The sequence below is a fragment of the Phalaenopsis equestris genome, unplaced genomic scaffold (assembly GCF_001263595.1).
Source record: "Phalaenopsis equestris unplaced genomic scaffold, ASM126359v1 Scaffold000002, whole genome shotgun sequence".
Taxonomy (NCBI): Eukaryota; Viridiplantae; Streptophyta; class Magnoliopsida; order Asparagales; family Orchidaceae; genus Phalaenopsis; species Phalaenopsis equestris.
The window spans coordinates 18,602,204-18,614,714 of NW_018164444.1; the positions used below are offsets into that span (position 1 = coordinate 18,602,204).

General features: G+C 35.5%; 1 protein-coding gene across 1 annotated transcript in view; it reads left to right on the forward strand.

Moving 5' to 3' along the window:
* LOC110032594 (protein saal1) overlaps window positions 1-11,655 on the forward strand; it is a 38,386-nt gene extending 26,731 nt beyond the window's left edge. The window contains exons 7-10 of the mRNA XM_020736270.1: window positions 8,379-8,514; window positions 10,590-10,674; window positions 10,761-11,017; window positions 11,399-11,655. Of these exons, the coding sequence (XP_020591929.1) occupies window positions 8,379-8,514; window positions 10,590-10,674; window positions 10,761-11,017; window positions 11,399-11,554 (634 nt within the window). The 3' untranslated portion in view covers window positions 11,555-11,655. The remainder of the gene's footprint in view (window positions 1-8,378; window positions 8,515-10,589; window positions 10,675-10,760; window positions 11,018-11,398) is intronic.
* The last annotated feature ends 856 nt before the right edge of the window (window positions 11,656-12,511 follow it).

Below are 12,511 nucleotides of genomic sequence, written 5' to 3' on the forward strand. Positions count from 1 at the left end.
ATAAAGCTTTGAAGAGGTTTTCTATTGCTTGAGATCTTATTGAGAACTTCTCTTTGAGTTTCCACATGATAGTTCTTAACCACTCGACCATATGACGATGATTTTGAGATCATCAATGCGAGACTTCACAAGAGAAATAGGAAGTGGCTTGAATTTCTAAAGGGGATGAATTCCGAAACTAGTTTTCTAAGATAGTCAATAGGAACCCCTAGAGCTAGATCCTAGGATCCTAAAGAAAAGAGTAATGACCTCAAAATGAGGTCAACAAATGGACCCCCAATAGGTGTGGTGTGCTGACCAAGCCCACCGAGCGTATTGGTGCTGACCGATTGGATCAATAAATCAAAGAATTGTTTAAGTAGACCGACCAAAGATTGAACTTGATATGCAATTAAACTTGAGTTGAGTTCCCAATCGGGAACCCATAATTCGAGAAAGATTTTGTGAATGAATGTGTTTGGCCCTCCGCTGGAGAGTTCCCAACCCAAACGCAAGAGTGCACTGAAGATTTTTTTTGAAGATTTTCACTGGGGATGAGCAGGTGTATTTTCAAATTGTGATTGTGAGTTTAAGCTTTCAAATTTATATATCGATTTGATTTACTTGTCAATTTAATTTTGAGTTATGGAAAATTGAAGGGGTTTATGAATTGTGTGATTTATGAGAATTTATGAAGAGTTGCGGAATATATGTGGAAGTTAAAGGAATCGAAATCCCTGCACCGATCCTGAAATTTGTATTTGAAGAAATCAGAAGCTTTAACATCCATATAGGGGGACTCACACCGATCTTTGAGAATTTGAAATTTGAATGAATCGGAAGCCGTAACATCCATTGAAGGGGACCTCACACCGATCCTCGGGAATTTAATTTTTGAAGAAATCGGAAGCCTTAACATCCATTGAAGGGGGCCTCACACTGATCCTTAGGAATTTTATTTTTGAAGGAATTGGAAGCCTAATCATCCATTGAAGGGGCCTCACACCCGATCCTTAGGAATTTGATTTTTGAAGGAATCGGAACCCTTAACACCCATTGAAGGGGGGACTTACACTGATTTTTGAGAATTTGAAATTTGAAGGAATCATAAGCCTTAAAATCCATTGAAGGGGGCTCACACCGATCATTAAAGAATTTGAAATTTGAAGTTTCGGGAATTTTATTTTTGAATGAATCGGAAGCCTTAACATCCATTGAAGGGGGCCTGACACCTATCCTCGGAAATTTTATTTTTGAAGGAATCAGAAGCCTTAACATCCATTGAAGGGGGCTTCACACCGATCCTCAGAAATTTGAAATTTGAAGGAATCGGAAGCCATAACATCCATTGTAGGGGGTCTCACACCGATCCTCTGGAATTTTGTTTTTTGAAGAAATCGAAAGTCTTAACATCCATTGAAGGGGGCTTCACACCGATCCTCTGAAATTTTATTTTTGAAGGAATTGAAAGCCTTAACATCCATTGAAGTGGGCTCACACCGATCCTCAGGAATTTGATTTTTGAAGGAATCGAAAGCTTTAACTTCCATTGAAGGGGGTCTCACACCGATCCTTAGGAATTTGATTTTTTTGAAGGGAGCAGAAGCCTTAACATCCATTGAAGGGGGCCTCACACCGACCCTCGGAGATAACATGAGAATAGGATGCTGCTTTCAGGGACTCGCACGTTCCTCGAAGGAAACATGAGAATAGGATGTCGCTTTCAGGGACTCACACCTACCTCAAAGGAAACATAAGAATAGGATGTTGCTTTCAAGGACTCACACCTATCTTCGGGGATTTGATTTTTGAATCTTATGAAAAGTTTGTGGGAAGTTTGTGAAATTCTTATGGAACTTGTAGAATTTAGGAGTTGTGAAAAATGTATGTAGTAATTTATGCAGTGTAGAATTTTGTGAAAGTTTAGGTGGAATTTCTGACAATTTATGCAGTGTGGAGAATGTATGTAGAAGTTTGTGAAGTGCGTAGAAACTAAACCAGCTCGGACTACCGCCGGGGACATTACATTCGAACTAAATTTAATCGAAAAATGACGACTGTCAAGGAAATTACGCCAAATCTCAGGAAAAAGTCGGTCACATTGGGAAAGAATGCCAGAGACTTAAATCAATCCCAAGAGGTGATCGAAGAAAATGTCCATGCGATAAGAGATGTGATTTCGTAGAACCAGCCAACCTTATTCATACGAGCAATAGGACCAGAGTTCCTGTGGGAGGAAACTTCAGGCCAAGAGAATTGGCGCTGGTAATAGGTTGAGAAGACTCAAATTGACCAGGTCGAAATTTGAAGTGATGTTCAAAATTTTGGTTTTTATTGTTTTGCTTATTTGGTTCGGTGTTGTGTTTCATTTCATTTTAATGTTGAGATTTATTTGATCTTGAATTTTATTTTGTTGCATTTGTTTTAAGATTTGGACTCAGTTTTAGACAGGCGCAATATTTGTGTTTCTAAGAACAAAGTTGTCTTTGAAACACCGAGATGCATAGTACTTATCGAGGTATTATCTACTAACTGGAGAAATGTGTAAAAATAACACATTCTCTAAGGTACTATCAGAATTATATTTTGTCAAGTACACATAAAGATGTGCTACTTCTAAGAACGTCACAACTCGAGAGGCTTCAACCTTGTACCGTTGTTGTAGTAGATGTAGTTTCTTCACCACTGATTTGTGTAAAGATTGTCCACATTATTCTGAGAAATTGTTTTGACGTTCTTCGAATTAATTTCGAGGTTGAATCTTCTGGGCACTGAAAGATATGAATTCAGGTAGAATATCCGTTAATTTGCTAATAACATAGTCATTTACTTTAATTTTTTTTTCCTGGGCCTAAGCATATCTCAGAAATTTTACTCATGCGATCAAAACATTTTTCATTTCCCGAAGATATTTTTAAGTCAATTAATAGCCGATCAAAAGACACAATATCACTTCACTTTTTTTTTCTGAGTATAATATCAGAAGAATTTTCTTAAGAGAGCTTTCAAGTTTTATTAATTAAGGGAGAACTCAAACACCAATTTTTGATTTTATGCTCACCTCAAGCTTCTTCTCATGAACCTTTTTTTTTCTTTTTTTTTTCTTCTCATTCAATTTTTTTTTACTCCCCATTTTTTTATTGAGAATTACTATAACTGGTGGAGCATATTTTAAGGATTTTGAATGTCTGGACTCCATTAATTAACAATTTTCAAATATTTCTTAAGACAAATCCTTAGATATTATAACCCATTTGAAAGCTAGGACCCAGTCACTTGGTAGAAGATTAAAAGACTCATGATATCCTTAGTCAACTACTCGTATTATAATCACAATATTTTATTCTGGAATTTACTTAGGACCTAGTCCAAAATCTTTAAAGTGAAGGACCTAGTTGTTAGAGCATTAATTTCATCTTCCCCTGAAATCATAGTTTCTTCACGATGCTGGAATTTTTATCTTGGATTACTCCTTTCTCGATTGTCCTCTTGATGAACTCTGAGATGAAATCTGAATGTTTTGTTAACTGTGCTTTCCAAACATTGAACAGTTCTGACTGAAAAACATGTTCTTTTATTATTTTATTGCGGTGGGAGCGGAGGGACAGACAAATATTGATACCACTAACATCCCTTTCAACAACAAAAATAGTACAATAGTAATTAAAAGACGTTTCATTCTTTGTTAGCTGCTTCAGAGTCAATCAGAGCATTGGGATCGATTGAAATCATATTGATAAAACATTTTTTAGGTTCTTTTCAAATACTCTTCCGGGATCACTATGCTCCCATTCTTGAATTTCTTCTCAAGCAAATCTTTAAAAGTGAAACAATCTTTTATGGTGCGTTCGATCAGCCTGTGATATGGGCAGTACCTCAGATGATCTTGTTCATCAACTTCGTCTGGTTTCTTTGGTTTAGGGAGCTTGAACTCATGTTTCTTTATCAAATTTTGAAACATTTGTTCGACTGCCTCATCCTTGAAAGGATATATTTTTTTCAAACGATTCTTTATGTTCGGGGGTTTCCCTCCATTTGTTTGATAAGAACTCTGTCGAAATGATTGCTGACCATTCTGTCGAGGAAGTTGATAGATCTGTCGAGACTGTTCAACTTGTATCTGCAACGGTCGCTTGCCCCTATCAACCACTGCTACTGTCCCAGATTTCTTCTGATTTCTTCTCAGATTTTCTTCTCAGATATCTTCAATGGCTCTAGCTTTCTAGTTTTCTAAAAAAACCTAAGTTGTTTAGCTTCTTCTTGAAGATTCTCAACTTTTCTAAGCAGTTTCTCGAATGTCTTGATAGTGAATCCTTTGAGTAAGAAACCCACTGGACCATGGATGCTCTTTAGAAGAATTTCAACTGCGTGCTGCTCTTGGAGTTGTGGCTCACACTTCATGCTTAAATTTCTCCGTCGCAGAATGTAGTTCATCAATGTTTTGGTTGGCTTCTATCGCTCCACCACGAGATCATCAATGGTGATATGGTGTTTAACTCTAGCAAACTGCTTAACAAAGAGGTCTTCCAATTCTACAATTGTTTTCACTGAGCCATTGGGCAGTTCGGCGTACCAGTCAAAAGCGATTCCCAAAAGACTGCTCACAAATTGACGACAAAACAACTTATCACTACCCCTCGCATTGCCACAACTTACTCAGAAGTGTGCAACATGTTGTCGGGGGTTTCCCGTTCCATCAAATGTCTTGAACGACAGTGATAGAAAACCCTTAGGGTATTAGACATCATCAAATTCTTCGGTATAGGGTCTACCCTTTAGAATCAATGCCTCTCCTTTTGACTGAGTCAGGGCTTCTCTCACATGTTGCTTTACCATTTGTTTAATATTTTTTTCTGGTATTGATTCATGAACTGAGTCTTTCTTTGGTTGATCATCTTCATTGACAAAAGTGAATTTCTTCTTATCATCAACGATCCGGACGCTTTCTGGATGGCTTGCCCCTGGGGGTACTATCGGCGGTGACTGTGATTGTCTTTGAATAGTGGCTATAGCGGTCGTCATTTCTTCTAGTTGTTCCTTCATCTGGTTGATATGTTCATCACGTTGTTGAGTGACTCTTTGCAACTCATCCACGTCATTCTCCTCAGTGGGTGAAGGAGCATTGCACAAGGATAAGGTGGCTCTGGCCTCAACAACGTTGATTTCTGCAAATTCTTCTATCTCATATTTTGACGGGTCGTAGGGTTCATCACCCATATATTTTCTTCGTTCTTCAGACAACCGTGTAATGTCGGCTCGAAGCTTTTCCAATGTATCCTTGATCGGCCTTCCTTTGACAACTTTAAGGTCAGTTTGAGGTTTTTTATGAGCTTCACCTCTTTTGTTGAGCACTGGGGTAGTTGTGTAGAAGTCAGATGGAGCAACTGGATCAGCTGAAATCATATGAAATCATATTGATAGAAATATTGATAGAACCTCTTTCAGGCTCTGTCAAATATTCTTTCGAAATTATTATGTTTCCATTTTTTAAATTCTTTTCGAGTCATTTTTTGAAGCTGATACAGTTTTTTATAGTATGTCCGAGCAGTTTGTGGTAGGGGCAGTAATTGGGATGGTTTTTCTTGTCGACTTCCTCCGGCCTCTTTGGCTCTCGTAATCTAAATTTGGAATTTTTAATCAAATCATGAAACATCTTTGCTACAGCTTCTTTTCTAAAAGAGTATCCTTTGTCCACCACTGCCACTATCTCAGATTTTCCTTCGAATGTCGTCACCTGCCTTGGACCATTGTGGAGAGATGGTGGTGGTGATGTGGTAGCAATCTCATAGACTTCATCCTCTCCGTAGGTAGCAGGCAACTGGTGAAACCTACTCCCCATGAGTAGAGGTGAGGTATCACGTCATCCTGTCACATCCAGTCGGAGGGCGATGTCAGTAGTCAACTCTGTGGCTTTCGCCTTCTCGGTCCTTAGAATTTTTTGGTTGCACCTCCTTTCTTGTGTCTTGATCAGTCGCATGGACTTTGAATTGGACCCAATCTTGAATACAGAAAACGGCGGGGCAAAAGCATCGACTGACACTTCTTCGTATAGAATCTGCTTCTCTTTGTTTAGTGGAACAGTTGGTGTAGTAGCGGTGAATTCAGCGGCAGAAGCAGAAATAGTCTTGGGAGCGTAGCCGCTCATAGTGGCAGACTTTTGCAACAACAACAGAATTCTTTCAATCAACACCCTCTTCAGAGGGTGAAATTCCTTAGCAGACTTCAAGTTAAACTCCATCACAGACTCGACGAACTTGTCCATTTCAGGTTTCATTACGGCAACAGCGACATTCCCGAACTTGGCTTCAATATCGTCGAATCCTTGTCCAAATTTAATGACCTCCAAGTCAGGCAGCTCACTCTTGCTGACAACAAACTTCACTTCAGTGGCGAAAGAAAATGTCAACTTTGGTGAAGACATTATATCCGTCATTTGAAAATTTTCTAGAAGTTAGTGACGCCCAATGCCTTGCAATTTCGGCGACAGTACTCAAGTTAACGCACTTGTCTTATGAACTGGGTATCCGTTAAAATTTATTCATGTGAATTTTGTAACAAAATTTATGATTTGTTTTGTTTTGAAATTTTGATGAAATTTTGTTTTGTTTGGAGTTTAAAAGGAAGATTGTGAAAGTGAAATTTTAGTGTTAACTTGTTCGCAACAAGTTAAGATCAAAGAGGAATGAAGCGTAAGACCTGGTTTAAGAATTGGAGGGTGTCGGCCTCACATCAGATTCATTTAGATAGACCACTCCTAATCTATCGCACCTATTGGGAGTCCACCCCACTAAACCCTAAGGATTCCTGAACCCTTCTGCTTAAGGATGGTTAAGCAGACAGTCTTGGAATCTGAAAAGAGTTAACTATACTGACTTAAGGAAGAAATAAACACAGTATGTCAACAGAAGAAAAGCAGTCTGGCCCATGAGGGACATGAGCACACTACCGATGTATGAAAAGAAAACCACATGATCAAAGATGGAGAGAGGAATCAGTCTCCTGCAGAGTCGCCAGAATTTGTCGGCCGTTATTTTTTAAAATGATGATTTTTGTAAAATATGAAAATAGTTTTGATGTAAATATGATTTTTTTTAAAGTAACATTTTAATTTAAAATTAGATGAGACCAAACGAGTCTCACATATTGAACGGTTTGGATGGTTGAGCGTGATACTACAAGTAATACACTATCCCGAAAGATAAGCGTACCACTTGACAGTAGACTCAACCACCTAAAATAAGGAGTGTGACATCCGTTTGGTCTGCAAAACATTTCATAAATGATCGGCAAATTCCCCTATCTAATATAATATTTTACCTGGGTTCCAAGATCCTATGGTTCGACTATTTCGGGCTGTCATGATCCCTGATCCACTTAGCTAGAGGTGACAATCATCCTAACCTGACAAAATGTTACTTATCAACAACCATAATTTTGTCCAATGGAAAATTGTAGTCCTGGTCTGGATTTTTTTCTAAGTGGGTTAATCTAAGTCGACCTTAGCTTACAGAGAGTTTTTTGTCATATCAGGTAAATCTTATTGTACAACTTAAAGCTGAAACTCATTAGGGAGCGTATTAGTTGCAGCTGTGATTGCTTTATAATGAATTCAACTGGTCAAATCATTTTGTTAGTGGGTCCTACTCGTATCATTCTTTTGTGGAGCCTACTAGCCAAATTATTTAGACAGAGAATTCGGACCATGTTTTCTCTAATACAAAATTATTTTAAGTGTGAATTTAGTAGTATATTTTTATATGACATTGATTCTTTGTAAGTTTTTGTTAATCTTAAATTTATCACTCTCGAGAAGCGATTACGGATAGTGAATTGTTTGTTTGCCTTTAAGCTTTAATGATAGACTTTCATTTAAATATTTTTCTTATTTGTATAATTTAAAATCTTAATTTTATGTGTCGATCATTTCTGTTGAAATTTACAATTAACACGGTCATTATTGGAGAATTGGTTGAAATACTTAGAATATTCATATTTAATATTGATTATAGCTTATTATTTGAATATCATTAAGTATCGGTCTTGTCAACTCCATATCTTGTAAGAAGGATCGATTGGCTTGGACGGGGACTCAGTCTTGTCAACTCTTGTCCTAATCACGAGGAAGATAAGATTAGTGAAAGATGAAATTTATCACCCCCTAACGTATAGGCAAGGCGACCCAACTGAGAGTGTGACTAATTTAATGTTGTTAAATTTTGGAACCCACAACACTATTTTTGTAAAAGTAAAATACACATTTTCATGCATAGATTTATGACACCAAGATATTACAACTGTAAATATAGAACTTTGGATGTTAGATATGTAAATACATAAGAATTGAGTGGTAAGTAAATTTCTCTTTAGTTTAACTGTTTGTTTATTTGAATTATGAGCAGGCCATCTTTTCTTGATCCAATTTTATGCTTAGTTGAAGCACTTTCTTCCACGGAGTGTGGTTCGGAAATTACCATTCCAAATGAGGAACTCTGTCATTTGGTCTGCCGTGTGATCAAGCTTAATGAGAAATATGAGGTGAGCATTGTTTGAACAGTTTAGTAGTGTTGATCATAACAAGTTATCAATAGATTATAGGGGCAATTACATACATTGCACTCAAAACACTGCTATTTACAATATTAAGCCACTTCATATGTCAAAGCAATGATAAAAACTTAGACATATATTTAAAAAGAGTAAAAGAGAAAAATGGTCCCTAAATATTAAAAAGTGTATAATTTAGTCCCAGAATTTTAGAATGCTCCAAATTTATCCTAAATCATATTTTCAATTAAATTTAACAGTTGTCTGCATTAATTGAAAGATTTGTCTTCTATAAAATTATTCAAAATTTATGTGATTTGTATATAAATTTCTTTTTTATTTGTTGAAAAATTATAATTTTTATTTTGTATTAATAAATCTTTACAATAGTCATCACTTTATTTTTAAATGAGAAATTTTAAAATAATTAAGAATTATGAATATGAGCTCGCTTAATCTGAAATTATATAAATTACTCTATTTCAATTGAATTTTTAATTTTAATATTATTTATTAGAGAATGAGTTTTAAAATAGTTAAAGTTAACTTGAAAAACTAATGAATGAATTTATTTTACATTTAAAACATTATGTATGCGAATGATAAAACTGTGTGATTGACTGTGACTCACTTATATTTTTACACAAATATTCTTTCAGAACACACACACACACTCACATAAATATTGTCAATTACATAAATTGGACACTTCTTAATAGCCGGGAGACTATTTTAAGCTTTTACCATATTTAAAAAAAAAAAAAAACTTAACACATTCTCAAACCACCTCATATGTGAAAACAATGATCAAGACTTAACCAGATATATTTAAGGGAAAAAAAAATCTAACGCAATTCCAAGCCATTTCACATGTCAAAATAATGATCAAAACTTAACCATATATATTTAAAAAATAATTAAAAAATAATTATCTGAGCCACAGATTAGATATGAGTCTGCCTCTAAATTGGGTCACGCCATTTCATGAATTTCAATAGTTGGCGTACAAAATGATTTCTGGCTCAATAAACTGCCAAAGAATAAAAGTAAATGACAAGAGTTTCTGTGCGAAGTGGGGATAAGCACCCACACTTGTTGCTTCTTCTACAGTATGCCGAAGTATCTTGCTTTGGCCAAAACATGATCAGGACTATAGCTGGAGTTTTGCAACCGGGCATGTGTGCGAGCTAATTTTTTTTTCCTTTTTTGTTCTTTTTTTAGGGGTAATTACATACGAGACCACCCGTAACTTAGTATTTACAAATCGACCACCCACTTTCATTCATTTTTCAAATTCTATTTCAAATATCAAAATTATATTTTTCATTTTTATCAAATTCTCAGTAATTTGACCGTGGCATGCATAAATATATCGGTTCGGTAGTTCCAAAAAAAATTACTTTGGTGCTTAATTTGTATATCAATGTTCCGGGTTCTTTGTATGTAATTATAGTTTTTTTTTTTTTTTTTGTTTGGCCTTGAGGCAAGATTTGTTGCCTTAATGACTTTTCAATAGTTTTCATTACCCGTTGGCTCCAAAATGTGATGCATTCGCTACAAAAATTAGGATTGCAGGTTAAGTGTGCTAAGAGAAAGAGAGAGAGAGAGAGAGAGAGGGTTTTGTCTGTCTGTCTGTATCAAGAGAGAGAGTGAGAGAAGGTAAGGAAGACGATGAGAATGGGAAAAAGGAGAAGGTTGTAACAGTATTCTCGCTTGGCATCAATTTTATTGATTTTGTGTGTGATCCAAACAGGGATTCTTCCAGGAAAGAAAAAATAATCAACACTTAAATTCACTCTTTTCTATAAATCACATATACCTTTGTTAGTAAAACAAAATGCTTTAAGCCGTTATTAAGATTTGACCTTTTTTGAACTCATTATAATTTTCTTTCCTTTTGTAGTCCTACAAGTTTATGAAGCTAAATGTCAAATTTGATTAAATCATGTTTGAGAATGGATTGTTGGACCTTGAAGGCTCCAAATCATTTTATCTTACAATAAAAGCAAAATTTATGTTTTCTCGCATCTATTTTATGCATATAACAGCTTATATATTTGGTTTAGTACACTAGCTCCTGTGTCGCTGCTGTGGTTATAATTGCAAACCTCTTGGTGGACGAACAACATATTGCATCACAACTTTCACAAGGTAAGGAAACAAAATAGGCTTTCAACAAATTTCTTCTTACAAATCTACCAAGCTGCAGCTAATAGGTTTAGCATTGGTATGTCTAGATCATGAATTCCTGAAAGGTCTGCTCGAAACCATCCCTTTTGTTTCCGACGATCCGCAAGCCCGTGACGCTCTCTGGTGCATCTTAGAGTGGTTGTTCGCTCTAGTCGCAGAGCCAGATATCGAAATTTCATCCCTTTACCGACTTGTTTCGTTATTACTAGAGAAGTCCAGTCTCATTATGGATGACTTGGATGGTCATCAAATGGAGGATTCCAGCCATCTAAATGCCTCCAACACTGGTGCAATTGTTAGAACTGTATCCTTTTTAGTGGATAGTTTAGTCAGAAAATTGAATTCGTTATTATCTTTTTGGGGCATTTACGTATGTATTTCACAATTCTTATGTATTTACATATCTCGCACCTATACTTTCATATTACACGCATAACTCTCATATCTTTAATGTCACGTCAAAAATAGCAGCATTACCGCTTTTTCAATAGTGAAATGTATATTTTCATGCATAAGTTTAAAGCACCAAGGTGCTATATATATGTAAATATCAAAGTTTAGATGTGAGACATGTAAATGCATGAGAATTGTGTGCTTCGTATGTAAATTTCGGTAAGTTTCTACATGTATATTACTGCTGTTATTTACCTGGTTATTTTCTTAACATTGATGATTATTACTGCAGCTTTTGAGAATTTCTTGCATCATAGATGGATGGATTGCGCAAAAAAATGAAATGATTGAGGGAACTGCAAATGTTGTTGATTCTGAAGCCAAAGCTGAAAGATTGCGGCATTACTGCAAGAAGTACAGTTCCGCGCTATCAGCTCCAAATGTGTGAGAATAGGGAGAATTTTTAGGTAAGTTATAGTAGCCTAAATTTCATCAAATGAATTTTCTAACCATTAAATTTACTTTGATATTAGTTCAATGCATGATTAATTAATCAATTTTCATTTTCAGTTCATTTCGAAGCAAATTCAATGAGTTTATAATGAAATTTGGTTACATTTTTTTTCTGTGATGGATGTGGGAGAGTGTTAGTAGTTCTGTATCCTGAGAGTATTGTAATTTTCTATGTTTAATCATACCTTGCTTAACTTGTCTATATAGTAATATAGTTTTGATATCATTTTCTTAACCTGCAAGAACATAGAAGAAACAAAGGTCAAAAAATTACATATAATTGGAGAGAGCTTTTCTAAGGCGTAGGAAAAGATTGTCAAAATTACAAAACATCGAAGAATTCTTGGCCTCTGTATGACCTCTTTCACTGACAATTCACAAAGAGAGATTACTAAAGAAATACATCTTAAAGAACATTATTGTGGCTTTGTTATCTTTGTGTGCCACCCAAAAATTCCTTAGGTGAAAGTTTACAATCATATAAACAAGAATCGAATCGAAGATCTTGGCAATAACTTTCAAGACCCTTATCAATCTGAACTACTTGTAGGGACATGTACATTTGCAGCATGATTTTATGTAGAAATATGGCATTTTTAGAACTTGTCCATTGCATTATGATATCAAGATATGATTACTATTAAGTTTATGATTTTGCTTCAACATTTTGTAAATTGGCCTTTGCTTATCAATTACAAACATGATATTCACATTGACATGTATTATACCTCTAAATAATTCTTAAATATGACACTAAAGTAGACAATTTTTTTTCCCTCCAATGTGACAACATTGTGGAAGAAAGAAAAGCTACAAAATGTCATTATAGAAGATAAATATTGATAGGTTAATTGGCACAAATTTCAAAGTTTATTGATGAGGCAATTTTAGT